At 40.1% G+C, this 19,866-nt stretch overlaps 1 protein-coding gene across 6 annotated transcripts in view; it reads left to right on the top strand.

The window, feature by feature from the left end:
- dchs2 (dachsous cadherin-related 2) overlaps positions 1-19,866 on the top strand; it is a 141,082-nt gene that overhangs the window by 98,211 nt on the left and 23,005 nt on the right. For 3 of the 6 annotated variants that reach the window (XM_043700198.1, XM_043700192.1, XM_043700206.1), the window contains 3 exons: positions 3,519-3,626; positions 14,809-15,020; positions 18,469-18,620. In XM_043700198.1, the coding sequence (XP_043556133.1) occupies positions 3,519-3,626; positions 14,809-15,020; positions 18,469-18,620 (472 nt within the window). Of the gene's footprint in view, positions 1-3,518; positions 3,627-4,822; positions 4,937-14,808; positions 15,021-18,468; positions 18,621-19,866 lie in introns of those variants that run through there. The other 3 variants (XM_043700220.1, XM_043700213.1, XM_043700229.1) reach the window with 3 other exon arrangements.

Raw genomic sequence — 19,866 nt, 5'->3', positions numbered from 1 at the left:
GCAGGGGGTCCCTGCACTGGTTGCTTCCTCCCAGTCCCCCTCACTGTCACCCATCTATCTGTCATCTTTGGAGTTACTACTTCCCTAAAGCTCTGATCTATGACCCCCTCTGCCTCCCGAATGATCCTAAGTTCATCCAACTCCAGCTCCAGTTCCCTAACACGGTCTTGGAGGAGCTGGAGATGGGTGCACTTCCTGCAAGTGTAATCAGCAGGGACGTCCATGGCATCCCTCACCTCAAACATGTTGCAAGAGGAACATTGTACTGCCTTCACTGCCATCCCTCTGAAAGTAACCTTTTGTAAAAAAAAAACTGGGTCTAAAGAATACAACAAGCAAAATGCAGCACTTACCTACTTACCACAACGGGTCTTATTATTTAGGTTAGAGGAGGAGGGCGGGTGGGAGACACTACCTCTGTAGTGCCTTGGGTTCCTCTCCTGCGCGCTTTTAAAGGAAAAAAAAAATCCTACCCGGCTGCCCCTCTGGTCTTCGTCACTTCCTCCTGCCTCTCCCGCTCTTTCTGTAAAGAGAGAAAAAAACACCGCTGCCCGCTACCGGTAAGTAATTTTAAAACAAACTGTCTTACCTTAGCTGCTGCTCGCACTCAAAGTCTTGGAGGCTTGGAGCAGTGCTGCTGGCACTGGAACTGTGTCACCATTTCTAGGCGCCATCTTGTCTCCAGTGATGTCATCGCTGCCATGATTCTGCACTGAGCAAATCTTGGCAATTACAGCTATCGCTGAATCTGCTGAGTCCCAAACTGGGCTCAAACTTGGTATTGAGTCTACCATGCCAGAGCAGCCAGGGCCTCTTCTGGCTTATATCATTTCTGCCTCCTGGGACCACTGTTTCAGCAAAGAAGCTCATTAGTGCCGACCCCCCCCGCCCCAGGAAGGAAGCACTCCCACCACTACCAACGCTCTGAGGGACTGCAACAGTCACTGCCGACACTCACAGGAATGGGACTGCCCCCAATGCTGCTGACGCTTCCAAGAATAGGACTACTCCCACCACTGCTAACGCTCCAGGAAGGAGACCACTCCCACTGGGGATGGGAAAGAAAGAGCAAAAGTAAAAGAAAGAGGGAAAACAAAGGCAAATGGAAGTGTTAGAACCCTGAGCTCAGGAGCTTGGCCCGAATGCTGTTCCCCCACTGCCACCATGGAATGATCTTGATTAGGGTCACAATTGAGTAGTTAACCTGATTGACAAACCCGGATTCTAGTTTTGCAGGAGACAGTCTTCGGGGGAATGTGCCTTGTTGCTACTGGTGGAAGCATTGCAAGTTGGGGGTTCCAATCCCTAAATCCAGCTATGGGTCATTTTGAGCAGGGAATTATATGAATTTAATGTAGCTCTTTGTGTCTCCTCAGCTGTTGATTTCACTTGCTCTTGAAAACCTAGCCAACCGGGGTAAAAACCTGAAAAGATAAGTTAAAGCAGAAATCATTGGTCTCATCCATTTACAGTTGACCACCTTGCCTTCTGGAAGAGGGTGGCTGCCAGCCCCTTTCCCATCTTATTTAAAGCCAGAAGTGGTGAATTCAGTTGGATTTGAGATTTTTATCTCCACCTATTTTTGTGAGTTAAGGTTCAGGCTATTTTTCCTGTATACATATAAAAATATAGTTATGGTAAACAATTGTACTACTTTTGAGGCTTTTGTTCCTTAATTTTAGCTCATATTAGAACGCGGTATTAATAGGTAAAAATGCTGCCTGAACTGCTATGCTTTTCCAGCACCACTCTAATCTAGAACGTGGTATTAATGCCTAGTAATTTTTGGTCACAAGGGGGAGCTTTAGCACAATATCAAAATGCAACTATTTCTAACAAACACTTGTTCAATACAGTATTAAGTTTCCTGTATTTTGCACAAGCACAATTTATTTCATGATAAAGTAATTCTCATGCAACTTTTCGCAAAGAAAGCAACTCACTGCAAGATAGACTGCAACAAAAGATATAAGGGGGCTGCTAAGATGTTATAGGATAGGCTAAGCAAATCAGCAAATAAAGCATGATAAGGGAAACTATGAAATTGTCCACTTTGACAGGAACAATAACAAGAAGCATGTAAGGCATTGCAAAGTTATGAAATGCAGAGAAATCTGGTGACCCAGGCATGAGTCACAAAAGGTTGGGATAGAATGTTATTTTCTGCGAGGGAAGTTGAATACAAAAGTAAGAAGGTTATGTTCCTCTTATACACAATGTTGGTGAGGCCACCTCTGGGATATTGTGTACAGTATTGGTCTCTTTATTTAAGGAAGGAAGCAGAGAAGGTATATTAGCTTAATGTTGAAACTTTATTGCTGGAACAGCACAGCAGGTCAGGCAGCATCCAGGGAACAGGAGATTCGACGTTTCGGGCACAGGCCCTTCTTCCTGAAGAAGGGCCTGTGCCCGAAACGTCGAATCTCCTGTTCCCTGGATGCTGCCTGACCTGCTGTGCTGTTCCAGCAATAAAGTTTCAACTTTGATCTCCAGGATCTGCAGACCTCACTTTCTCCTCCATATTAGCTTAATACCTAGTATGAAAATGCTGTAATTTGAAGAAATGTTAGATGGGCTGGCTTGTATTTGTCGGAGTTTAGAAGTTGATCCTGAGGGATCTAGTGGAAGGTTGCTTCCAGTTGTCGGAGAATCTAGAACTAGACGTCACTGTTTGAAAAAAGCTGCGGAAAGACTTCCAACATCATCAAAGACACTTTGCACCCTGGAAATGATCTCCTACAACCACTTCCATTAGGCAAAAGATACACTTGCACCACTTGGTTCAGGAACAGCTTCTTCTCAGCTGTTATTAGACTATTGAATGGACTCTCTAGCCTCAGATACTGCTGGTGTTTCCAGTGTTGATCTCTCTTTGACGCCCTGTTCAATGTAACCTGTATACCTCTGTCTAAATCTTTTGTTATGTACGTCTTTGCTTACTATGATCTGCCTGTACTGTTTATAAACAAAGTTTTTCGCTGAACTTCAGCACATGTGACAATAAATAAATAATCAATTAAGACCACAATGAGGAGTTTTTTTTGTCAAAGTTTTGTGGGTTTCCTGAAAAGGTGATGAAAGCTGAGTACTTGGATATTTTTAAGGCATAGGTGGGTAGATTCTAGGTAAGTAAAAGGGTAAAAGGTTTCAGGAGTAGGGAGGCATGTAATCAGATCAATATGAACTTATTGAATGATGGATTAGATTTATGGTGTCAAGTAACCAACTCTTGCTCCTTGTGCGTATGTTCATAACATTTCAGTTTTGTTGGTTTCATACATAATTCTGGATTCAATGTTATATTATGTGAAAACCTTAGTGCTATATTTCTTGGTCCACTCAAAAAAGGCTGCTTTGAGCCCTTTGACAGGTAGGGGATTTGTTAACATTGGTATATTTGCATGGCACTGTTTTAACACTCATTGATATAATTACAAATTGCTAAGGATCCATGCTGGTGAACCACTTTCAATGATCCATCATTTTATTGCAGCAGTAAATATTCTTCCTTTGTATAGGCACGCTGGTATTGACTGTCACAAATCAAGACTACCACACAAATGGAGTTACTTACAGCATTTTTAGTGGGAATGAAAATGAAGCATTCCACATAGATTCAAAAACTGGTAAGAGAAATTACTAGTTCTAGCCTACAATTTTATATGTAATATGTATGAATACTCTGGACTTAACCTGACAGAAATGTGAGAATTTTAACTTGACCAGACTATCGGGAAATTGTGAGTCAGGTGCACGGGCTGGTTTTATAGACTATCTTATTTTGCTCTTCATTAAAGTAAATGCAATTAACACTGGGTAGGGTGTAAAACCAGTATTTCAACTGATTTTGTGGCTTTCCACCTGCAATAGGGTTAAGGTTAGGGATCCTGGGTATTATGGGTCAGACTAGATCCCCTCAAAATATTTTAAGAAGCCGAGACCATAACCTTTTCTTATTTTAAAGGTACATGTGAAGTGCCATGTTCCAGATGCAATGTGACTGGTCAATCTACTCAAATTAAGCAAAACACAATTTTTAAAACAAAAGTAAGATGAATTTAGAATAACTTACTATTGGAAAACTTAACTGAATAATAGATGCAGTGACGATTGCTAATTAATTGTTCCAATATAGTAACATCCCACAAACACACCCCTTGGCAATAAGGCAAATTCAGACACAGATTCCCACATGCAGTTCTCCAATCCACGAGGAACAAAACGTCAAGAGGAAATTCAGTGAAAGGAGCTGCTAGGTGGCATGCCCTGAAGCTTCCAACTTTTCTGAGACCCCAAAGGCTTCTGCTTAAAACTAAACAAGAAAACTGAAAAAGAACTAGAAGGCCTGCTGCCTGAGAACTGACCACAATCAGGCTGCTTCCATTGTTCCAACTTTAAAAAAAACCCAAGGCTTCACAAATTGTTTACTTTCTTAGAGACAACTTGGCACGTCTGCCTTACAACCCCTCTTCAAAAAACAGAACAAAATAACCTCTTAAAGTGACAACATTATCACAAGGGGAACTCCTCATCAACCTTTCTCCTATCCAAGAAACCTCCCTTGACCTGTTTCCTATCATTCAGCCAATTTTGTATCCATGTTAAAATAAAAGAAATTAGTAAAGTACAGCTAGCCTGACAGTTATCAGATGAGGAAACAAGCAGATCACATGTGGATTCAGAAGCTTATTAGCATTTAATAAAACCTGAAAATGCTGGAAATATACGGCTGATCATACAGTAGCTGTGGACCAAGGAAACAAATTAATACTCTGTGTTTTATAACCTTTCAACAAAGTACTGTTTAATTTCTGTTTTCTAGGAAGAAACTTAATGCAGACAAGTCAAAGTTGAATAGCTAAATTTGTGTGCCTGAACAGCATTGGATACACATCAAAAACCTTATTACTTTGGATACTACAGAGTTGTCCCCGGTGGCATTAGCCTTTTAAATAAATAATTGAATGATCTAATGTCTATGTTTGCGCCTGTTGTGACTGGCATTGGATGAAGCAGAAACTGTTTCACTGATGAATCATTGTGCAGCCTTTCTTTTTATCATGAGGCTTGATCCTATGTTATGAGTTTGGATTCTTTACCGACTGTTTTCAGACTTAGATTTCAAAGCAACACTATTTATTGTGCATTAATACTAAATACTGCTGTATAGAGTAATTATAGATATACAGGCTGTAACTCATGATTACGTTAGGTAAGGACTAAGCTATTTTCTTTGTGTATTCATGTCCACATGTCAGGCTGATCTGATGTAGACGTTTTCCAGAACGTTCTAACTCCGCCGCACTAGTATTTATGATTAATAATATGCAGCACCGTGACATCACCACAAGGTTGCTTCAGGCTCCTGAAAGCTTTGTGCAATAGCCGTCACCAAACGTTTTCCCCTATTGCAAACATTAGGATGATTAGGGACCAAAATAGAAGATTTACATATAGGGAATGCAGCATTGCTAAGAAGTTAAATGAGTACTTTGAATCTGTTTTAACCTATAAGACTACCCAGATCATGGTGAATGATGAAGAAAATTAGCCGCTAGGATTTAACACTGATATGGAGGATATTGGATAAACCGTCAGTACTTGAGGTTGGTGTGGCATCACAATCAGATGGAATGCCTAAACATAGAAGCATTCGATCCTTCGAGCCTCCTCCATCATTCATTATGATCTTAGAATCCCTACAGTGTGAAAGTCCACACCGATCCTCCAAAGATCAGCCACAGCCCCTGTGACACTGCATTCCTCATGGCTAATCCACATAGCCTGCACATCCCTGGAAACTATGGGGCAATTTAGCATGGCCAGTCCACCCAACCTGCAAACCTTTGGACTGTAGGAGGAAACCAGAGCACTCAGACGAAACCCATACAGACATGGGGAGAATATGCAAACCAGGCTGGAATCGAAGCCAGGTCCCTGGTGCTGTGAGGTAGCAGTGCTAAATACTGAGCCACTGTGCCTCCCATCATGGCTGATTATCAAGCTCCATAAACTAACCCCACCTTCACCTGTATCCCTTGACCCCCTTTTGCTATAAAACCAATATTTGCCTCCTTGAAAACACATAATGTTTAGGCTTCAACCACTTTTCTGTGATAGTGAATTCTACAGCTCACCACTCTCTGGGTGAAGAAACTTTTCCTTGACTCAGTCCTAATAAGTTTACCTCTTATCCTTAAGCTACAACTCCTGGTTCTGGACTCATCCACCACCTGTTACGTCTTTCCTGCATCTAACCTGCCTCACCCTGTTAGAATCTTATAGGTTTCTATGAGATTTCCCTCATTCTTCTAAACTGCAGTGAATATAATCCTAATCAATTCAGTTTTGTTTCATATGTCAGTCCTGCCATCCAGGAATCAATTTGGTAAAACTTCACGCCAGCTCCTCTAAAGCAAGAACATCCTCAGATAAGGAGATCAAAACTGCACACAATATTCCAGGTGTCGTCCCACTAATTTCAATAATTGCAACCAGATACCTTGTTCCTGCACTTGAATCCTTTCACTATGGAGGCCAGCAAATAGTTTGCCTTCTTTACCGCACCTGCATGCTTGCTTTCTGTGACTGATGCACAAGGACAACCAGGTTTCAGTGAATGTTCTTCTCTCAATTTACAGCCACTCAAATAATAATTTGTCTTCCTATTTTTTCCACAAAAGTAGATAACCTCACATTTATCCACATTATATTTTGCCTCCCTCAGTCAGCCTGCCCAAATTGCATCTTCATCTCAGCTTACCCTTCCACCCATCCTTGTGTCATTTGCAAATTTTGAAATGTTACGTCTAGTTCAAATCACTAACGTATGTTGTTAATAGCTGGAATCTTAGTACTGATCTCCATGCCATCTTACTAGTCATTGCTTGTCACTCAGAAAAAAACTTTTTTATTGCTACTCATTTTTTGTCTGCTAACTGTTGGTCTGTCCATCTCAGTACACTATCCCCAATCCTATGCACTTTAACTTTACACATTATTCTCTTATATAGAACTTTGGCAAAGCCTTCAGAAAGTCCAAATAAGCCACATCACTGGCTTGCCCTATTAGTACGATTTTGAAGAATTCCAGTTGATTTATCAAGCATGATTTCCCTTTTGTAAACCCATCCTGGCATTGTCTAATTCTGTGTCTGTTTTCTCAGTGCCTTGCTATATAATCCTTGGTTATGGATTCTAGCATCCTCTCAACTACCAGGTTAGGCTCACTATAGTTCCAATTTTTAAAAATTAATAAAGCATTAGCTATACTCTAATCTTTATAAATTGTTGCAGATGACCACCAATGCATCCACTATTTCTAGGGCCAGTTTCTTAGGTATTCTGGCATGTAAATGATTAAATGCTGGGGGTTTATCAGCTTCAATCCCTCTTTCCAACACCATTTCTCTACTAATACAGATTTGTTTCAGTTCCTCTGTCTTCCTAACCTATGTATTCCCCATCCTTTACAGTATAGGTAATTCTGCAATAGCACACATTTCATTAATATGCATTTTAGATTAGATTACTTGCAGTGTGGAAACAGGCCCTTCGGCCCAACAAGTCCACACCGACCCACCGAAGCGCAACCCACACAGACCATTCCCCTACATTTACCCCTGCCCCTAACACTACGGGCAATTTAGCATGGCCAATTCACCTAACCTGCACATTTTTGAACTGTGGGAGGAAACCGGAGCACCTGGAGGAAACCCACGCAGACATGGGGAGAATGTGCAAACTCCACACAGTCAGTTGCCTGAGGCGGGAGTTGAACCCGGGTCTCTGGCGCTGTGAGGCAGCAGTGCTAACCACTGTGCCATCGTGCCGCTCGCATCTAGAAAGACAAGGACAGCAGGTACTACAAGATCCCCTCTGAGCCACTGACAATCCCAAATTGGAAATATATATCACTGTTCCTTCACTGTCGCTGGGCCAAAATCCTGGCATTTCCTCCCTAAGGCCATTGTGGTTCAACCTACAGAACATGGACTGCAGCCCTGGAAGAGGGCAGCACCCCACCAACTTTTGGAGAACAACTGGGATGAGCAGTATAAATGCTGGCTGGCTAGTAAAGCCCACACCCTATAGTGAATAGAAAAAAAGCTGTTAACGTCTGGAATGTACTGCCAGTGTGGTAGGTGCAGGTTCAGTTGAGGCAATCAAGAAGGCATTGGATTAGTATCAAAACAGAAACAATGTGCAGGTTATGTGAAAGGGGAGTTTGGCATCAAGTCAAAATACTCAGAGTCAGTGCAGACACAGGGGGCTGAATGACTTCTTTCTGTTATCAGACCTTTGAATGGACCTCTTTAATGTTAATGTTGAATTCTCTTTGCACCCCCTCGGCAGCTGTAACATTGCATCCTGCACTGTTATGTTATCATGTTGTAACATTGCACCCTGCACTCTGTTCTGTTACCCTGATGCACTTGTATCGTTTCATTTGTCTTGCAAAACACATAAGAGAACATTTTCCATTGTACCTCTGTACACATGACTGTAATAAATCAAATCAAATTATACAATTCTATGAATGACATTGACGTACATACCAAATAAGTTACCTAGATTACTTCTTTTTCGAACATTTGCTATACTTTTTGTCCTGTTCTCTCCCGCCCCACCAAAAATCTTTAATTTGATTCATCTGTTTTCAAGGTGGTTATACACTATCAGCTCCATTATTAATGTTGAATGTCATTGTCAGTTCTAGTGGGAAGTGTTGTTTTCTTCATGTGAATCTTGTTCTCTTGCAGCTTTGATGTTTTCAAGTTTCAGTTCCATTGTATGAATATGCATATATTTGAGAATATTTGTTACTTGGTCTGTTCTTCAGACTGTTGCACATTGTCGAGCAGTCACTCTTTTGCCACAATATGTTATTTGTCTTCACTGCTGAGAGGGTTTGGAACCACAACTGTTGTCAAGATAATGTAGTATTAAATTGCTCAGGATTTAAGCATTTGCTTTGGGTAGTGTTGTCATTTGTGGTTTACTGCTAAGTCAAGAGATTTGCTTCTTTGGTCAGCTGGTTTATTGTGTTTTAAATAGTCAACACACTTCAGAAAAAGCTGCTTTAATTTGATCTTTTGCCGCACATTTAGAGCCACGAAGTCAAAGAGCTGTACAGCACGGAAACAGACCCTTAGGTCCAATCCATCCATGCCGACCAGATATCCTAATCTAATCTAGTTCCATTTGCCAGCAACTGGCCCATATCCCTCTAAACCCTTCCTATTCAAATACCCATCCAGATGCCTTTTAAATGTTGCAATTGTACCAGCCTCTACCACTTCCTCTGGCAGCTCATTCCATGCACGTGCCACCCTCTGTGTGAAAACGTTGCCCCTGAGGTCCTTTTTATATCTATCTCCTCTCACCCTAAACCTATGCTATTTAGTTCTGGACTCCCCAATCCAGGGAAAAGACTGTGTCTATTTATCCTATCCATGTCCCTCATAATTTTATAAACCTCTATGAGGTTACCCCTCAGCCCTCAACGGTCCAGAGAAAACAGCCCCAGCCTATTCAGCCTCTCCCTTGAGCTCAAATCCTCCAACACTGGCAACATCTTTGTAAATCTTTCCTGAACCCTTTCAAGTTTCACAACATCCTTCCAATAGGAAGGAGACCAGAATTGCACGCAATATTCCAAAAGTAGCCTAAACAACATCCTGTACGGCTGCAACATAACCTCCCAACTCCTATACGCAATACTCTGGCCAATAAAGGACAGCATACCAAACACATTATTCACTATCCTATCTATCTGCAAGTCTACTTTAAAGGAGTTACGAACCTGCATTCCAAGGTATCTTTGTTCCGCAACACTCCCGGGAACCTTACCATTAATTGTATAAGTCCTGCTAAGATTTGCTTTCTCAAAAGCAAATGCACCTCGCATTTATCTGAATAAAACACCATCTACCACCCCTCAGCCCATTGGCCCATCTGATCCAAATCCCATTGTAATCGGAGGTAATCTTCTTCGCTGTCCACTACATCTTCAATTTTGGTGTCATCTGCAAACTTACTAACTATGTGTCCTACGTTCACATCCAAATAATTTATATAAATGACGAAAAGTCGTGGACCCAGCACTCCGCTGGCACTCCGCTGGTCACAGGCCTCCAGTCTGAAAAACAATCCTCCACCATCACCCTCTGTCTTCTACTTTTGAGCCAGTTCTGTATCCAAATAGCTGGCTCTCCCTGTATTCCATGAGATCTAACCTTGCTAACCAGTCTCCCATGGAGAACCTTATCAAATGCCTTATTGAAGTCCATAAAGATGACGTCCACTGCTCTGCCCTCATCAATCCTCTTTGTTACTTCTTCAAAAAACTGAATCAAGTTCGTGAGGCACGATTTTCCATGCACAATGCCATGTTAATGATCCCTAATCAGTCTGTGTTTTTCCAAAGATATGTAAAACCTGACCCTCAGGATTCCCTCCAACAACTTGCCCACCACCAACGTCAGGCTCACTGGTCTCTTATTCCCTGGCTTGTCCTTACCACCTTTCTTAAGTAATGATACCACGTTCGCCAGCCTCCAGTCTTCTGGCACCTCACCTGTGACTATCGATGATTCAAATATCTCTGTAAGAGGCCCAGCAATCACTTCCCTCGCTTCCCACAAAGTTCTAGGGTACACCTGATCAGGTCCTGGGGACTTATCCACATTTATGCATCTCAAGATATCCAGCACTTCCTCCTGTGTAATATGGACATTTTTCAAGATGTCACCATCTATTTCCCCACATTCTATATCTTTCATATCCTTCACAGTAAACACTGATGCAAAATCTCATTTAGTATCTCCCCCACACAAAGGCTGCCTTGCTGATCCTTGCGGGGCCGTATTCTCTCCTTTCTTATCCTTTTGTCCTTAATGTATTTGTAAAAAAACCCTTTGGATTCTCCTTAACCCTATTTGTCAAAGCTATTTCATGTCCTCTTTTTGCACTCCTGATTTCCCTCTTAAGTATACTTCTACTGCCTTTATACTCTTCTAAGGATTCATTCAATCTCTCCTGTCCTTACCTGACTTATGCTTCCTTCTTTTTCTTAACCAAACCCTCAGTTTCTTCTTGAACAGTTTTCTAGATTCTGTATCCATTGCTATTTGGACTATTCATTCTAGAATTACGTTCTCTTTCTGCTGAAAAAGTCTAATAACTGAATTATCTAAGAAGCTAATACAGTTCTATTATGAATGAGCTCTTCTTGTCAGGTTCCATAGTTGCATTGTTCAGATGGCATATATTGGTTATAAAGAAAACTATCTGCAGCCTCACTGGGATGTTGATATCCACTCTTGAAGCCTGATTTCATAAGTGTCCCATTTATTCTTGAAGTGAAGTATTGATCAAAACCTGTTAAAGGTTGTCACATGTAATTGTTTTTTATTGATGTTGCCTATGTAATGTGTGATCTGAGCTTCCCATTGTAGTACAGAAACGTGCTAACCTGTTCTGCATTTGATCTGGTGTCATTCCTGAAGCTGTTTGAATTTTTAGTATTCTAAGGCTGCCAATTTGTCAATTTATCAAATGGATCTGAAAGCTTAAAGTTTTTCTGATGGAAAGATTGGTATTGGTCACTTTAGTAATGTTGTTTAGTTGTTGATAGGAACTTGAAGATATTAATTATTTCCTTGATTTGGGAGCATATTACTGAAGTTTTGATCTCCATGTTCTACACTCGTTTTTTTGTGTTGTGGTATTCTTAGTTGTTTACAGTTGTTGTTAAATCTGTGTTGTTCTAAAGATGATTGTGCTATACCATCTTTTTTTCTGTGGTTTGATGCCACAGCAAGAGTTTGGATTCTTTGCAGACTTCTTGTGTAGAAGACAAAGTCAAGAATTGCCTGCAAGCTTAAACTTCAAAGTAACAGTATTTCTTACTTACGTTCCAGGCTCTGATTCCTAGTTTAGTCTTTATCAAACTTAATTATCTTGTATGTGTGTGTTTATGTCCAGGTTGGAGTCTCGTTTGGTAGATTTTTTCCATAGTGTTCTATCTCCATCCATTCTGCAGTTTTATACTGAGTAATATGTCGCTCTGTGACATTGCTACAGAGTTCCTCTAAGGCAGGGGTGGGCAATTAATTCTTCCAAGGGGCCACATGAGAAACCTGAGTTGTGTTGGAGGGCTGAACTAACAATAAGTTGAACATAATTCTGCTCAGTATTAATTCTCTCCCATTGTAAAAAGTACTAAATTATATAGTTTTGCACTGAAACTTATAATCAAAAGAATAAGGATATTCTGTTACAATAAAGATATGAAATTGTGGAGTAGGTCAATATAGAAGAAATAAAACAATAATTTCAGTATTTCATTTTATTTTTAACATGTTAATCTCACAAACCAATAATGAAAAGTTGTTTCATTATTGTTCAGTATTACAAACAACAAACAATTCTATACAAAAAGCCATAAGTGCTTTTGATGTTTTTCAGTTCATTTTACTTGTTTAGTGAGAAATATCCAGTCTGTTTGGGCTTGAACAAGTGCACTGAAATCTGGTTGAATGTCTGAGGTAGATATGCGAAGGACAGCTGAGAGGTGATCATCAGTGATAGAGGATCTGTATTTGGATTTGTTGAACTTCATCACTGAGAATGTCTGTTCGCATATATAGGTAGATCCAAAGAGGACTAGAATCTTCTGAGCATGCCTGCTCATGTGTGGAAAGTTCTCCTCTTTGAGGGAAGAGTAAAAATCAAGCAGTGAGACTGACCTAAAGTACTCTGTCAGAAATGTGTCAGACGGCAGGTCAGTGAGTTTAAGCTGAACATCACCAGGTGCATTCTCCACATTGCATGTAAATGGGGAAAAAATCATGTGCATTTCATTCTTAACCGTTTTAAAGTCTTGGAATCGTCTTGAAAATTCACCATGCAGTGCTTCTAACATAGATGAGTACCTGTGGAGGTGATCAGCTGAAGGGGCAGCTTCCTTCAGTGTTGGCAAGTGGGTGAGAATGTTGTTCTCCATTTGGCTTGAGAGAAGCTGCAACATTCTCATAAAAGCCTTCACGAAGTTGTACATTTCATGCACAAACAGGCCCTTGCACTGCAGTTTCACATTTAATTCATTCATAAGTGCAGTCACATCAACAGCAAAACCAAGATCTGCAATCCAGTCTGCATCTGAAAGCTGTGGAATGCCATTCCCTTTTTTTACACAGAAATCTTGAATCTCTTCTCTCAGGTCCCATACACTTTTCAGCATTTTGCCCAGGCTGAGCCACCTGACAGCTGGGCGGCAGCCTATGTCACGATGTTCAGTCTCATTTTCCTCCAAAAGTGAAACAAACTGCCTGTGATTCAAAGCTCTTGCCCTGATGAAGTTAACTATTTTAGTTACAACATCAACCACATGGTTAATTTTTAACACTGACTTACACAACACTTCCTGATGTATAATGCAATGCAAAAATACCAATTTTAGTTCAGAGTCAATTTCTGTCACTTTATCCTGCAGTCTCTTTAAGAGTCCAACATTTTTTCCCATTAGATTTGGACAGCCATCCGTTGTCACACCCGCCAACTTGTCCCATTTTAGTGTCCAAACATGCATTTACCTCCATGAACAAATCATTACCAGTTGTTGTTCCTTTCATTGACTGCATGGCTGCCAGCTCCTCAATGATTTTAAAGTCCGTAGTTATCCCACGTACGAAGATGAGTAGCTAGGCTGTGTCACGTATGTCGCAGCTCTCATCCAAAGCCAAGGAAAAAAAGTCAAAGTTGACCGTTCTGCTGCAGCTGAAGCTCCAGATTTCTCGCGATGTTCCCAATCCTTCTCGTTACAGTGCGTCGGGAGAGGGGCACATTCTCAAATGCCTCTTTTTTCTCCAGGCATATTAGTTCTGCAGAGTCCAACAAGCAGTCCTTAATAAACTCTGCATCAAAAAACGGTTTACTGTTACTGGCGATTTTGTGGAATATGACATAACTTGTATTGGCGTGAGCTGACATTTTGAGGGCTAGCCAGCAAGCATCACTTTTAGCTGTTCACGCACGCACGCACATACATGCGCATGTGCATACGTAAATAAGAAAAGCATCCTTTCCAAAACAAAAGCAACACAGTTGTATTGCGTGCATGGTGTAAATACTTTTTCATTTATGTTCTAATTTAAGATTGACCTCATGCAGGCCGGACAGGAACAACCAAAGGGCCGGATATGGCCCGTGGGCCGTAAAATGCCTAGGTCTGCTCTAAGGTCTTGAAACCCTTACACAACAACAACAACAAAAAAGTGCAGTTTATTTCAAAATTTTCTTTGGAGTGGGTATTCTTCATCTGTTATTGGAGTCTTTCCCAATATTCTTTCTCCCCTCCCAATCTGAGACTAACATAAGGATGGTATTAAGCAATGGAAGTGGTCTAAAATGGATTCTTTTGAGATGGGCAAGCTCTTTCTCACAGGTAATGGAAGTGAGTGCTAAAGCTCCATTTTGAATGCAGCAATGCTTTTTTAGATTGCACACTGTGGGTTGCTGTTGATTGTGTAAAATGGATAAATTGCTAACCCAGATTTTCCACACCAGTTGTTAACTTGACTTCAATTTCACTGCCATATCTATCCAAAATCACAATCCCTCTTAGGTGTAAAAAAAAATTGGGAGATGTTATTAATATCCAGTGTTCACAGTAAAACAGTGTTCACATCACAGGACTTCATAGGAGCTAACAATTAAGATAAAGTAATATTCTTGAGTAATATTCATGAATAAAAAATATTTCATATACTTCAATATGTTATGAAGCTTTATTTCTGTTTTCAGGTGAGATTGTGGTAAATGATTCCAAATTTCTGGATTATGAAGTCAGAACCAAGATGCATTTGGTATTGTTGGCAAAGAATAATCGTCAGACAGCATATAGCCAGTTAACTATTTTAATTGAAGATGTAAATGATAACCAACCACATTTTCAACAAAATTATTATAAGACATCAATATGGGAGGGCCAAACACGTAACACATATGTCATGCAGGTAAGGGTTGTCTCAAATTGTATATGATCAGACATACATTATGAAACAGAAGAACGAGTATGTTACTTATAGCAAATTTTTAATTAAGTTGACAATTGAAATACTGCACAGCAGGTCAATTTGAACAATCCTCCAAGTTATTTTCAAATCTTCCAAAGATGACTGAATTAGATACCATAGAAGTTAACCAAATGTACAATTAAATTACAAGCAGCAGTGAAAAAAAGTGGAAAATTTGCAAGAGATGGAGAAATGCTTTGAGGATAAAACAGGGTTTATATATACTCAATTGATGCTACACCAGAGGTCTGGGCCCTGCATTCTCATGATGATTTTCACAATCGCCTGCTGTAAGAAAATCAGTGTGATCCAGAAACCAATCTCCATTGTCACCACCCTATCCTGGAAAAAAAGTACAGTGAATCAGTGCATTGCTATCTACACCAATTCTCTGAAGGTTTTGCTAACCTCTTGCTGTAGTTCCTGCAGGAACTTGAAAGAAGCTCAAGGGAAAATCAGAACCCTGATTTTTTTTTTTAGATTACTACAGTGTGGAAACAGGCCCTTCGGCCCAACAAGTCCACACCGACCCGCAACCCACCCAGACCCATTCCCCTACACCTAACACTACAGGCAATTTAGCATGGCCAATTCACCTAACCTGCACATTTTTGGATTGTGGGAGGAAACCAGAGCACCCAGAAGGAACCCCTGCAGACACGGGGAGAATGTGTAAATTCCACACAGAGAGTCACCTGAGGTGGGAATTGAACCCGGGTCTCTGGCGCTATGAGGCAGCAGTGCTAACCACTGTGTCACCGTGCCACCCACATTGTTAGCGATGAAACAGGAAATTAGAATTCAGAGACCTTAAGATATTACAATTCAGAGACATCAGATATAAATTATATAATTGATCACACACAAGGAGTATATTCCAATTCATGCTGCCAACAGGGAGCTTTATTGATGGTGGGATTTGGGTGTGTTTTGTAAAATTTGGCCAATGTGCATTATCTGGCCATTCTACACATCTCCCAATTTTCATTAATTTCACTGAAAATCAGTCAGGCGCATAACGTATATCAATCCAAACTATTCTTCTAAATTTAAAAATTATAGATTGTAGTTAGTGAAGGATAATTTTAGGACAGATATCAAGTAGTTCATACAAAAGGTGATCAGTACAGGGAGTAGACTTCCAGAAAAATGAGGGAAGGTAAACACTAAAATCACTTTTAAAAAACCCTGCAATTTGGGGAGTCTTCAGCCTCCCTCTCCAGATTGTTTAAATGTATTAGATTAAATTAGATTAGATTCCCTACAGTATGGAAACAGACCCTTCAGACCAACAAGTCCATACTGACCCTCTGAAGACCAACCCACCCAGTCCCATTCCCCCACTCTATATTTACCCTTGACTAATGCACCTAACTCTATGGGCAATTTAGCATGGCCAATTCACCTTTATTGTCTCTCAACTTCTTGCCCATCTTTGATACAAATATATGAAGTAAGAGCAGTAGGACGTCATTCAGCCTTTGAACTTTCTCTGCCGTTAAGTAAAATCATGGCTGAACTAATTGGAACCTCATATTCAAATTCTGACACACCCTGATATCCTTCAATCCCTACCTTAACACAGAACTAGCTCTTCCTTAAAAATATTTCCACAACTTTCAGGAAAACGTTTGATAGACTGATGAGTCTCAGAGAAAGATAAAGGCCTAATCTTGGTTTTAATGGACTATCTGTGGCCCCAAGCTCCAGATGTCTCCAAGGGAGAAAACATTCTCTCCACATCTACCATTTCAAGTCTCAGCAAGACCTTATAAATTTCAATGCTTGATTCCAACTAAGAGATTTTCCAGTATCCCTGCCGCAATATTCTTATCAAAATCATGTTACAGCCTATTTGACCGTGTCAAAGGCCAATTTTTTTCCCTTGCCCTTCTTTACCTGTCTCTTGCCCTTGAAATAGTTGATTACACCATGCTCCTGTACTGCATCAACCCCATTACCTAACTGAGTAGGACTGAAACTGCCTGATTCCATTCTTTATCTATTTAATTGTATCCACAGAATTGTCATCAATGAACATCTCTTCCCATTCTGTGTGTTCCCCAAAGATCAATCCTTGGCACTCTTCTACTTTCCACCTACATGCTGCTCCTTGGCAATACAATCTGAAAACATCTCAGTTTCTTATCTGCATGTTGACAACACCCAGCTTTCCCTCACTGCCACCTCTTTCGATCCTTCACTGCCCCTAAGTTGTCCAAGTGCTTGTCGAACATCAAGACAGGGCAACCAACATTTTCCTTTGATTAAATATTGCCTTTGATCCCTGCCATCAACACCATCTTTTTCCTTTGCCACTGTTTGAGGTTGAATCATTCTGTTCGCAGCCTTGGTGTCATTACTTTATTCCGGAATCAATTTTCAACAACAGCGATGAAAATTAAGATTGCCTATATTAACCTCTGCACTATCACCGGACTTGATCCTTGCCTCAGCGTTCCTACTGCTGAAACACTTGTCCATGCATTTGTTACCTCCAGATTTGACTACGCTAATGAGCTCCTAACCAACCTCACATTATATCCCTTCCAGACTTGAGATCATCCAAACTCTGCTGGCTAATAGTGTTCCTTCTAAGCTGCACATCTGAGGTTCTGCATGTCAGTTGACATGATCAGCATGACAGTGCATTGACTTCCTGTTCTGGAAGTCGCTGCCATGCACGCATCACAGAGTTCTGCACACCGCATGAAGGACTAGAACAGACATTGTTGCCCATATCCTAACTTGCACATATCCCATTCACCTATTAGCACTGTGCTCACTGATCTATATTAGCTTCTGATTAAGCAACATTTCAGTCTTAAAATTTCTCAAGCCTGTTTTCAAATCCTCTATGGCTTTGCCATTCCCTATCTCTGTAATGTCTTTCAGCCCTACAACCTCTGAAATATTTAAATTCTTTTAAATCCAGCCTTTTGAGCTTCCCTGATTTTAATCACTCCATCATTAATACCCACATCTTCAGCTGCCTGGGTTCTAAGCTGTGGAATTCCATCCGTAGATCTTGCCTTCTGCCTCACTTTCTTCCTGAGACATTCCTTCAAAACACTCCTTTGGCTAAATTTATCTATCTTAATATCTCCTAAAGTGTGGGGTAATATTTTGGTTTATAATTTCTCTATGAAATGTTGGGATGCCTTCATTACTACTTAAATACAAGTAGTTGTTGTTATCATGAACTTGTAATATGTATGGAACAGGAAATGCAAAACTTGTAATGAATATACTTTCATTAACAAATGCAGAATGGGAAATACTTTGTCTGCAATGTTTAACCGATTTACCAATAAAGTCATAAGATGTTGAGTCCAATAAACTAATAAAATATTTGAATAAATCCTGAATGGCTGTGTATCGTTGACAGGTTTTTGCATCTGATTCTGACCATGGGCTTAATGGCCAAATTGAATATTCCATAATATCTGGAAATGAAAACAAGGCTTTTGTTATTGATTCAGCTCGAGGAATTATTACAACAAATGCTGTTTTAGATCGAGAAGTAATTTCCTCCTACAGGTTTGTGTTGGTTCCTTGTGCAATATCAAATTGTAGTTAAATTTGTTTTATCTAGCATGCTTGAAACCATAAATTTGTGCACCCAGCGTAATAACAATAATCTTCCTTGCTTGAATGGTAAATAGAAATGAAAATTAAATGGTTCTACACTGAATTGGTGATCGATTTCACTAGCTTACCACATGAGTAGTGAACTTCAAAATTAGCCCTTGAATGGAAATATCACCCAGGTACATATGATGCCAATAATCATCCATCGTCACTTTAATTTTTAGTTGAAGCTTGTCCTAGTTCAACTATGTTGATTTTCACAAATGTCCACACAGGTAAGAAGAACCATAATCATCAATTACATATAAATTCCAGTTAAAAAAAAAACAGGACATTCAGCCCTCAAGTCAATGGCAATGTTCATACTCCTCACAAGTCACCTGTCACCCTATTTCATCTACTCTATCAACATATCCTTGTATTCTTTTCTCCCTCATTTGCATATCTAATTTCCCCTTGCATGCACCTATGCTAATTGCTTCAACTCTTCCATGTTTTAATCACCCTTTAATTGCATATGTTTCTGCTTAATTCTCTGCTGAATTTATTATTGCTTATCTTTTATTTATGGCCCTTTGCTTTGGTCTATCCTATTATATCTTTCTCAGAATCTTAAAGAATCCTATCAGGTCTTACCCCAATTTTTTCTTCTTAAAAGAAATAAGTCCCAATTTGCTTAATCTTTCCAGATGAGTATAACTGCTCAGTTCTGGTATCATTTATTTTCCTGCTTCTCCATCCTTTTTGTAATATGTAGCAACCTTTCTGTTGAAAACTATTGCCAAATGTGGTCTAACCAAGGTTCCAAACAATTTTAATGTAGCTTCTCTGCCTTTCCATTTACTTTGGAAATGCATTTTCCCCTTTCGCTGTGGCCTTATTAAATTGTAATTTTTAGAAATCTATCTTAATGTACTCAACTTCCTTGTGGGAAGAGATGGCCTAGTGGTATTATCATTAGACTATTAATCCAGAGACAGGGGATCAATAAAAAGCTAGAATTAAGAACATAATTAATAACGCAAAATTGTTGTCGATTGTCAGAAAAATTCATCTGGTTTACTACTGCCATTCAGGGAAGGAAGTCTAATTAGGTTTGGTGTACATGTTATTCTATATCCTTAGCAATGTGGTTGACTCTTCCTTAACTGTCCACTGTAGAATTAGGCATGGGCAACAAATGCAAACCACTCAG

Source organism: Chiloscyllium plagiosum, chromosome 1 (assembly GCF_004010195.1).
Source record: "Chiloscyllium plagiosum isolate BGI_BamShark_2017 chromosome 1, ASM401019v2, whole genome shotgun sequence".
NCBI lineage: Eukaryota > Metazoa > Chordata > Chondrichthyes > Orectolobiformes > Hemiscylliidae > Chiloscyllium > Chiloscyllium plagiosum.
This window is presented reverse-complemented; position numbering and strand designations above follow the sequence as displayed.